Source organism: Leptodactylus fuscus, chromosome 6, assembly GCF_031893055.1.
Source record: "Leptodactylus fuscus isolate aLepFus1 chromosome 6, aLepFus1.hap2, whole genome shotgun sequence".
Lineage (NCBI taxonomy): Eukaryota > Metazoa > Chordata > Amphibia > Anura > Leptodactylidae > Leptodactylus > Leptodactylus fuscus.
In genome coordinates this window covers 185,405,764-185,417,952 of record NC_134270.1, presented here as the reverse complement: position 1 = coordinate 185,417,952, position 12,189 = coordinate 185,405,764, and the positions used below count along the sequence as shown (strand labels likewise).

Here is a 12,189-nt window from a genome sequence, read left to right as displayed (position 1 = left end):
TGAGATCCGTGAGTGGGTGCTGGAACGGAACCCAGCCACAGTTGAGCAAGCTGCTTCCCTTGCAGATGAGGGCCTGACCATCAAGCCGCAGTGGAAGAGGTTGTTTGCAGAGGAGCGGAAAACTACCACAGTCCGCCAGACACCCTTCATCCAGCCACCCACCTTTCGTGTCCGGCCTCAGGATTACAATTCCCCCTCTACCCCTGCCCCAGCCCATCGGCCTCCAGCTATGAACAACCCTGTCCCTAGACAACGACCTACTGGAAGAATGCTAGAGCGCAGATGTTTTGGGTGCGGGCGGCCTGGACATTTGCAAGCTAGTTGCCCTGTTAACATGGGGGCACGGGCCACCGTGGCATCTCGGCCTATTCACTACCTGGGAACCACCCCTAGGACAGAAAGTTTGGCCCCATTTCCAGATGACTCCATGAATGACCCATCTGTTCCACCTCCAGGGGTCTATGGGATTCAGCCTTCCGCCACACATCCCGCAAACCTTCCGCGGAAGCACTTGCAGGAGGTCCTACTGGATGGCCGAACAGTTGTTGGATTCCGGGACTCGGGAGCTTTCCTAACGGTAGCGGACCCCCGAGTAGTTCGACCCGAGGCCCTAGAGGAGGGCCCTGGCCTTTCTATCGAGTTGGCAGGAGGTACTCGGAAACGTATTCCTAAAGCTACCGTGGAACTCGACTATGGTTATGGACCAAAACGATGCACAATTGGTGTGATGAGCGGGCTGCCGGCCGATGTTCTGTTAGGCAACGATGTTGGAAATCTACAGTGCCACTTTGTGGGAGCAGTGACCCGAAGCCAAGCTCAGGGAGAAGCCAACATGGATCGACCGGATTTTCTGCCAGATGCCAGCCCTTCAACCCTACAACTTTACCATTCAGTACCGCCGAGGGAACCAACACCAGAACACAGATGGGTTATCCCGGCAGGAAGACATATGAGCTATAGAGACTGATGTGCATTCCCCAATTTACCTGTGTAGGCCAATTGTGTCATGCACATGTTTTGAGAGGGGGAGGGGTTGTCACGGGATGGTTAGAGTCCGGCAATAGGCAATGTGTAATATATATTTCATGTGGAATGTATTCTCTAACCTGTTGTAAACATCAGTGTGTAGTTGGCTGATTGGGGTCTAGTGTGTTAGCACATTGTATGCAAATACCTCTAACTAGTGAGGACCAGTGAGGACAATGGGTGGAGATAATCTGATCAGTGTCTCCAAGAAGATGTTGGACTGTGCATTGTTCAAAAGAGACAGGGAGTCTGCTCTCCTTGGCATAGGTGAGGGGGGAAGGATCTGTGACTCAGCCCTTCCCACCCCCAGGTATAGGAAGTAACAGTTTAGTATATAGTTGTAGCTGGAGTTAGTATGTGTTAGCCGGCCTGTGCACAGCTCTGCAGAGAGCCAGAATTTAGTTACAGGACCAAGGAACCAAAGTTATCATTGGATTGTGACTTCTGTGGACTTATTGTTATTACGGTTGATGTGACCGCCGCCGGCTACTAACTTTGTGGATTACAATAAATTGCTGTTGTCTCCCGACCTCTTGCGTCCCTGTTGATTCAAAAGACCATCCGGAGGAAGACGTATACCTTTGCTCCGTGACAAATACACCGGGCCCCTCCTCTGTTATACCGTATATAATACACTGGGCCCCTCCTCTGTTATACCGTATATAATACACTGGGCCCCTCCTCTGTTATACCGTATATAATACACTGGGCCCCTCCTCTGTTATACCGTATATAATACACCGGGCACCTCCTCTGTTATACCTTATATAATACACCAGACACCTCCTCTGTTATACCGTATATAATACACTGGGCCCCTCCTCTGTTATACCTTATATAATACACCGGACATCTCCTCTGTTATACCGTATATAATACACTGGGCCCCTCCTCTGTTATACCGTATATAATACACTGGGCCCCTCCTCTGTTACACTGTATATAATACACCGGGCACCTCCTCTGTTATACCTTATATAATACACCAGACACCTCCTCTGTTATACCGTATATAATACACCGGGCACCTCCTCTGTTATACCGTATATAATACACCGGGCACCTCCTCTGTTATACCGTATATAATACACTGGGCCCCTCCTCTGTTATACGTATATAATACATCGGGCTCCTCATCTGTTATACCGTATATAATACACCGGGCACCTCCTCTGTTATACGTATATAATACATCGGGCTCCTCATCTGTTATACCGTATATAATACACCGGACACCTCCTCTGTTATACCGTATATAATACATATATAATACACCGGGCTCCTCATCTGTTATACCGTATATAATACACCGGGCACCTCCTCTGTTATACCGTATATAATACATCGGGCTCCTCATCTGTTATACCGTATATAATACACCGGGCACCTCCTCTGTTATACCGTATATAATACACCGGGCTCCTCATCTGTTATAACGTATATAATACACCGGGCCCCTCCTCTGTTACACCGTATATCATACACAGGGCCCGTCCTCTGTTATACCGTATAAAATACACTGGGCCCCTCCTCTATTATACCGTATATAATATACCGGGCACCTCCTTTGTAATACCGTACATAATACACCGGACACCTCCTCTGTTATACCGTATATAATACACTGGGCACCTCCTCTGTTATACCGTATATAATATACCTCTCACCCCCTCTATTATACTGTATATAATACACCGGGCCCCTCCTCTATTATACCGTATATATTACACAGGGCCCCTCCTCTGTTATACCGTATATAATACACCAGACACCTCCTCTGTTATACCCTATATAATACACCTGTCACCCCCTCTATTATACTGTATATAATACACCGGGCCCCTCCTCTATTATACCGTATATATTACACAGGGCCCCTCCTCTGTTATACCGTATATAATACACCGGGCACCTCCACTGTTATACCGTATATATTACACAGGGCCCCTCCTCTGTTATACCGTATATAATACACCGGGCACCTCCTCTGTTATACCGTATATAATACACCGGGCACCTCCTCTGTTATACCGTATATAATACATTGGACACCTCCTCTATTATGCCGTATATAACACACCGGGCCCCTCCTCTATTATAACGTATATAATATACCGGGCCCCTCCTCTATTATAACGTATATAATACACCAGGCCCCTCCTCTGTTATACCGTATATAACACACCGGGCCCCTCCTCTATTATACTTTATATAAAACACCGGGCACCTCCTCTGTTATACCGTATATAATACACCGGGCACCTGCTCTGTTATACCTTATATAATACACTGGGCCCCTCCTCTGTTATACCGTATATACTACACCGGGCACCTCCTCTGTTATACCGTATATAATACACTGGGCCCCTCCTCTGTTATACTGTATATAATACACCAGGCCCCTGCTCTGTTACACCGTATATAATATACCGGGCCCCTCCTCTGTTATACCGTATATAATACACCGGACACCTCCTCTGTTATACCGTATATAATACACTGGGTCCCTCCTCTGTTATACCGTATATAATACACTGGGCCCCTCCTCTGTTATACCGTATATAATACACCGGGTACCTGCTCTGTTATACCATATATAATACACTGGGCCCATCTTCTGTTATACCGTATATAATACACCGGGCCCCTCCTCTGTTATACCGTATATAATACACTGGGCCCCTCCTCTGTTATACCGTATATAATACACCGGGCCCCTCTTCTGTTATACCGTATATAATACACTGGGCCCCTCCTCTGTTATACCATATATAATACACCGGGCACCTCCTCTGTTATACCGTATATAATACATTGGGCTCCTCATCTGTTATACCATATATAATACACCGGGCACCTCCTCTGTTATACCGTATATAATACGCCAGACATCTCCTCTGTTATACCGTATATAATACACGGGGCCCCTCCTCTGTTATACCGTATATAATACACTGGGCCCCTCCTCTGTTATACCGTATATAATACACTGGGCCCTTCCTCTGTTATACCGTATATAATACACCGGACATCTCCTCTGTTATACCGTATATAATACACTGGGCCCCTCCTTTGTTATACCGTATATAATACACTGGGCCCCTCCTCTGTTACACTGTATATAATACACCGGGCACCTCCTCTGTTATACCTTATATAATACATCGGGCTCCTCATCTGTTATACCGTATATAATACACTGGGCCCCTCCTCTATTATACCGTATATAATATACCGGGCACCTCCTTTGTAATACCGTACATAATACACCGGACACCTCCTCTGTTATACCGTATATAATACACTGGGCACCTCCTCTGTTATACCGTATATAATATACCTCTCACCCCCTCTATTATACTGTATATAATACACCGGGCCCCTCCTCTATTATACCGTATATATTACACTGGGCCCCTCCTCTGTTATACCGTATATAACACACCAGACACCTCCTCTGTTATACTGTATATAATACACCGGGCACCTGCTCTGTTATACCTTATATAATACACTGGGCCCCTCCTCTGTTATACCGTATATACTACACCGGGCACCTCCTCTGTTATACCGTATATAATACACTGGGCCCCTCCTCTGTTATACCGTATATAATACACTAGGCACCTCCTCTGTCATACTGTATATAATACACCAGGCCCCTGCTCTGTTACACCGTATATAATATACCGGGCCCCTCCTCTGTTATACCGTATATAATACACTAGGCACCTCCTCTGTCATACTGTATATAATACACCAGGCCCCTGCTCTGTTACACCGTATATAATACACCGGGCACCTCCTCTGTTATACCGTATATAATACACTGGGCCCCTCCTCTGTTACACCGTATATAATACACTAGGCACCTCCTCTGTCATACTGTATATAATACACCAGGCCCCTGCTCTGTTACACCGTATATAATATACCGGGCCCCTCCTCTGTTATACCGTATATAATACACCGGACACCTCCTCTGTTATACCATATATAATACACTGGGCCCCTCCTCTGTTATACCGTATATAATACACCGGGCCCCTCCTCTATTATACTGTATATAAAACACCGGGCACCTCCTCTGTTATACCGTATATAATACACCGGGCACCTGCTCTGTTATACCGTATATAATACACTGGGCCCCTCTTCTGTTATACCATATATAATACACCAGACACCTCTTCTGTTATACCGTATATAATACACCGGGCCCCTCCTGGATTACACCATATATAATACACCGGGTCCCTCCTCTATTATACCGTATATAATACACCGGTCCCCTCCTGGATTACACCGTATATAATACACCCGGCCCCTCCTGGATTATACCGTATATAATACACCGGGCCCCTCCTGGATTACACTGTATATAATACACCGGGCCTCTCCTGGATTATACCGTATGTTATACACCGGGCCCCTCCTGGATTACACCGTATATAATACACCGGGCTCCTCCTGGATTATACCGTATATAATACACCGGGCCCCTCCTGGATTATACCATATATATTACACCGGGCCCCTCCTGGATTACACCGTATATAATACACCGGGCCCCTCCTGGATTATACCATATATATTACACCGGGCCCCTCCTGGATTACACCGTATATATATTACACCGGGCCCCTCGTGGATTACACCGTATATAATACACCGGGCCCCTCCTGGATCATACCGTATATAATACACCGGGCCCCTCCTCGATTACACCGTATATAATACACCGGGCCCCTCCTGGATTACACCGTATATAATACACTGGGCCCCTCCTCTGTTATACCGTATATAATACACCTGTCACCCCCCTCTATTATACTGTATATAGTACACCGGGCTCCTCATCTGTTATACCGTATATAATACACCTGTCACCCCCTCTCTTATACTGTATATAATACACCGGGTGCCTCCTCTATTATACCGTATATAATACACCGGACACCTCCTCTGTTATACCGTATATAATACACTGGGCACCTCCTTTATTATACTGTATATAATACACCTGTCACCCCCCTTTATTATACTGTATATAATACACAGGGCCCCTCCTCTGTTATACCGTATATAATACACCTGTGACCCCCTCTATTGCACCGTATATAATACACCGGGCCCCTCCTCTATTATACCGTATATAAAACACCGGGCCCCTCATCTGTTATACCCTATATAATACACCAGACACCTCCTCTGTTATACCGTATATAATACACCAGACACCTCCTCTATTATACCATATATAATACAACGGGCCCCTCCTCTGTTATACCGTATATAATACACCAGGCACCTCCTCTGTTATACCATATATAATACAACGGGCCCCTCCTCTGTTATACCATATATAATACAACGGGCCCCTCCTCTGTTATACCGTATATAATACACCGGGGACCTCCTCTGTTATACCGTATATAATACACCTGTCACTCCCTCTATTATACTGTATATAATACACCGGGCCCCTCCTCTATTATACTGTATATAATACACCAGGCCCCTCCTCTATTATACCGTATATATTACACCGAGATCCTCCTCTGTTGTACCGTATATAATACACCGGACACCTCCTCTATTACGCCGTATATAATACACCGGGCCCCTCCTCTATTATAACGTATATAATACATCGGGCCCCTCCTGGATTATAACGTATATAACACACTGGTCCCCTCCTGGATTACACCGCATATAATACACCGGGCCCCTCCTGGATTACACCGTATATAATACACCGGGCCCCTCCTGGATTATACCGTATATAATACACCAGGCCCCTCCTGGATTATACCGTATATAATACACTGGGCCCCTCCTCTGTTATACCGTATATAATACACCGGGCCCCTCCTGGATTATACCGTATATAATACACTGGGCCCCTCCTCTGTTATACCATATATAATACACCGGGCCCCTCCTCTGTTATACCGTATATAATACACCGGGCCCCTCCTGGATTATACCGTATATAATACACCAGGCCCCTCCTGGATTATACCATATATAATACACTGGGCCCCTCCTCTGTTATACCGTATATAATACACCGGGCCCCTCCTGGATTACACCGTATATAATACACCGGGCCCCTCCTGGATTACACCGTATATAATACACCGGGCCCCTCCTGGATTATACCATATATAATACACCGGGTCCCTCCTGGATTATACCGTATATAATACATCGGGCCCCTCCTGGATTACACCGTATATAATACACCGGGCCCCTCCTGGATTACACCGTATATAATACATCGGGCCCCTCCTGGATTATACCGTATACAATACACTGGGCCCCTCCTGGATTATACCATATATATTACACCGGGCCCCTCCTGGATTACACCGTATATAATACACCGGGCCCCTCCTGGATTACACCGTATATAATACACCGGGCCCCTCCTGGATTATACCGTATATAATACACCGGGCCCCTCCTGGATTACACCGTATATAATACACCGGGCCCCTCCTGGATTATACCATATATAATACATTGGGCCCCTCCTGGATTATACCATATATAATACATCGGGCCCCTCCTGGATTATACCGTATATAATACACCGGGCCCCTCCTGGATTACACCGTATATAATACACCGGGCCCCTCCTGGATTATACCATATATAATACATCGGGCCCCTCCTGGATTATACCGTATATATTACACCGGGCCCCTCCTGGATTACACTGTATATAATACACCGGGCCCCTCCTGGATTATACCGTATATAATACATCGGGCCCCTCCTGGATTATACCGTATATAATACATCGGGCCCCTCCTGGATTATACCGTATATAATACACCGGGCCCCTCCTGGATTATACCGTATATAATACACCGGGCCCCTCCTGGATTATACCGTATATAATACACCGGGCCCCTCCTGGATTATACCGTATATAATACACCGGGCCCCTCCTGGATTATACCGTATATAATACACCGGGCCCCTCCTGGATTATACCGTATATATTACACCGGGCCCCTCCTGGATTACACTGTATATAATACACCGGGCCCCTCCTGGATTATACCGTATATAATACACCGGGCCCCTCCTGGATTATACCGTATATAATACACCGGGCCCCTCCTGGATTATACCATATATATTACACCAGGACCCTCCTGGATTATACCGTATATAATACACCGGGCCCCTCCTGGATTATACCGTATATAATACACCGGGCCCCTCCTGGATTATACCGTATATAATACACCGGGCCCCTCCTGGATTATACCGTATATAATACACCGGGCCCCTCCTGGATTATACCGTATATAATACACCGGGCCCCTCCTGGATTATACCGTATATAATACACCGGGCCCCTCCTGGATTATACCGTATATATTACACCGGGCCCCTCCTGGATTACACTGTATATAATACACCGGGCCCCTCCTGGATTATACCGTATATAATACACCGGGCCCCTCCTGGATTATACCGTATATAATACACCGGGCCCCTCCTGGATTATACCATATATATTACACCAGGACCCTCCTGGATTATACCGTATATAATACACCGGGCCCCTCCTGGATTATACCGTATATAATACACTGGGCCCCTCCTCTGTTATACCGTATATAATACACCGGGCCCCTCCTGGATTATACCGTATATAATACACTGGGCCCCTCCTCTGTTATACCATATATAATACACCGGGCCCCTCCTCTGTTATACCGTATATAATACACCGGGCCCCTCCTGGATTATACCGTATATATTACACCGGGCCCCTCCTGGATTACACTGTATATAATACACCGGGCCCCTCCTGGATTATACCGTATATAATACACCGGGCCCCTCCTGGATTATACCGTATATAATACACCGGGCCCCTCCTGGATTATACCATATATATTACACCAGGACCCTCCTGGATTATACCGTATATAATACACCGGGCCCCTCCTGGATTATACCGTATATAATACACCGGGCCCCTCCTGGATTATACCGTATATAATACACCGGGCCCCTCCTGGATTATACCGTATATAATACACCGGGCCCCTCCTGGATTATACCGTATATAATACACCGGGCCCCTCCTGGATTACACCGTATATAATACACCGGGCCCCTCCTGGATTATACCGTACTATGCCGCACACACCACCTCTGATATCCTGGCTGAGGACGCCGCTTTGATCTCTGGCTATACTCCATGCACAGATTCCCCCCCTTTGTGCTTCTGGTGGGGGATTATCCTCACTCACATCTCCGCCATATGTCACTGCTCCCAGCCCCCATCCCCTTCCTCTCAGCCCATGCGCAGTAGCGGGCGCAGCCTTACATAAAGCCCCCACAGATGGGTCACCTTCTAGTCTGAGCTCCTGCAGCAGCTCTCCATCCTACACGCTGTATAATCCCACACGGTATATTCTGTATCCCCTGCCCCGCTGTATATACCGCCTGTCCTAGTGGGGGGGATGGCGCAGCACGGCTAGGGATATGACCTTGATCAATGACATCAGGAAGCCGTAGGCCTGTAGCCACCAAATAGTCAATCCTTGGTGGGACATAAGGTGGGACTTGCTGAAGGTCAGTGTATCACGCAGAGGTCACACATAGAGGTCTGGAGACCCCCCCATTCTCTCCATCACAGCCCCCCTTCTCTCTCGCTCCGTTCACGTGGCCTGCCGGTCTGTTGCTATGCAGTAAAGCGCAGGCCGCTGCCATCCCGAAGGTCACCCCATGTATTCCCAGAGGGCACCTGCCCCCACGACCTCTGACTGATCTATAGGGTGACTGTAGGAGATCCCAGCCCATCTCTGACCCCAGGGTCACATCTATCTGCAGATCACACAGGAGGCCTCTGCGTAACCTTGAGAAAATGCCCCGATGGGTGATATGGGCGGCCGCGGACTGATGCCAGGGAGATGTCGGGTACACGGCTCGCCTCCCACCCTCTGACCTTCAAGTGCCCTTCCTCCATTTTTACAGATGATAATTTGGGGTCTCCCCACCAAGTGACCACTCAGCATTTCTACATGACATACGTTAACCCATTCCCCACCAGGTAGCCAATCCTTCCAGCTCCCTTCCCCCGCTCATGAGTCAGAGGATGTGATTTCCTCGCCTCGTGCCTCGTTCTCCCACCTGCATTGTCTCTTTCCACCCCCATCTCTCACTCGTCTCTCCGCTCCCTCCACCATGTTCTCCTCTCTATGGCAAATGACCTCATCTCATTCCCAAGGCTTCTCGTTCTCTCCTTCCCTCCTTCTCTTGAGTGTGACAGACGTACAGACACCGCATTGCGCCGCGCACACAATTATCCACAACCCAGTGCCCGGCGTTAACCCTTCAGCTGCCAATAGACAACCACATACAGCCATCATGCATCCTAGACATGGGTGATACAATGCAGAACATCACAAGACAGTACAGAAGGAGGCATCTACAAGAGCTTCAGGAGATCCCTTCAGGACCATGGACAGATCAGTGGAAATGTTCAGCACTATGGCGAGCTCCAGCTGTTCTGTGCGGGACAACGGAGAGCTCGGGCGCTCTGCAGGGCCATGGAGACCTTTAGATTATCTGCTAAAGATCATGCAGAGCTCCAGGTGATCTGCTCAGGACCATCACACACTAAACCATGGAGTGCTGCAGGTGACCTCCTCAACACTATGGAGAACTCCACGCCATCTGTTCAGGAGCGTGAACATAAAGAACAATGGAAAGCTCCAGGTGATATAGTCAGAACCATGGAGGCAATCTGTCACAGCCATGGAAACCACCAGGTGTTCTGCTCAGGACCATGGAGATCTCCTGGTGATCTGTTAAAGATCATGGAGAGTGCTAGGCAATCTTATCAGGACTATGGAGAGATTATTGTGACCTGTCATGACCATGGAGAGCTCCAGGAGATCAGCTCAGGACCATGTACATCTCCAGGAGATCTGGTCAGGACCATGTACATCTCCTGGTGATCTGCTGAGGACCATGGCAATCTCCTGGTGATGTGCTCAAGACCATGTACATCTCCTAGCCATCTGCTGAGGACCATGTACATCTCCTAGTGATCTGCTGAGGACCATGTACATCTCCTGTTGATGTGCTGAGGACCATGTACATCTCCTGGTGATCTGCTGAGGACCATGCACATTTTTGGTAATGTGCTCATGACCATGGAGATCTCCTGGTGATGTCCTGTGGACCATGTACATCTCCTAGTGATGTGCTCAGGACCATGTACATCTCCTAGTGATCTGCTGAAGACCATGTACATCTCCTGGTGATGTGCTGAGGACCATGCACATTTTTTGGTGATCTGCTCAGGAACATGGAGATCTCCTGGTGTTCTGCTGAGGACCACAGAGAGCTCCAGGAGATCTGCGGAGGACCATGTACATCTCCTGGAGATCTGCTAAGGACCACAGAGAGCTCCAGGAGATCTGCAGAGGACCATGTACATCTCCTGGAGATCTGCAGAGGACCATGTACATCTCCTGGAGATCTGCGGAGGACCATGTACATCTCCAGGAGATCTGCTGAGGAGCACGTACATCTCCTAGTGATCTGCTGAGGACCCTGTACATCTCCAGGAGATCTGCTGAGGAGCACGTACATCTCCTAGTGATCTGCTGAGGACCCTGTACATCTCCTAGTGATCTGCTGAGGACCCTGTACATCTCCAGGAGAGCCCTGACAATGTGATGAAGCAATGCTAGAGGTTGTGTATACTCACCCCCATGTCTTCTGTGTAGGAGAGCAGAGAGGAGCGGCAGAGGCTGCGGTGCAGGCGGCTGTGTGCAGTCGGAGTCTGCTCTGCTCTCCCTCCCGATCAGCTCTTCTCCCCCCTCTCACACAGTTGGTCCCTCATATGCTGCAGTCACCTAAGCCACACCCCCGGCAGCCTGTCAGCCAATCACAGCCCGCAGTCACTCACGCTCCTGCTCCCTCCCCTTTTATTGCAGCTGTTACATTCTTGAAGGTGAGTGCGAGTGTGAACTGAGTCTGAGAGGCTGCAAGTGTAGTGTGCGGTATGTGGAGGTCAGAACTGCTTATAGATGTACATGAGGCATGTGACTAGTCATGTACATGTGTGACACTGTTTGTGCATGTGTGATACTACTATATGTGTGCCTGTGTGATACT

The 12,189-nt window shown here is 48.0% G+C and overlaps 1 protein-coding gene across 1 annotated transcript in view; it reads right to left on the bottom strand.

The window, feature by feature from the left end:
* Window positions 1-11,877, bottom strand: part of ATP1A3 (ATPase Na+/K+ transporting subunit alpha 3) — an 85,158-nt gene extending 73,281 nt beyond the window's left edge. Inside the window, 1 exon segment of the mRNA XM_075278005.1 lies at window positions 11,780-11,877. Coding sequence (XP_075134106.1) covers window positions 11,780-11,785 — 6 coding nt within the window. The 5' untranslated portion in view covers window positions 11,786-11,877.
* Window positions 11,878-12,189: the final 312 nt, after the last annotated feature.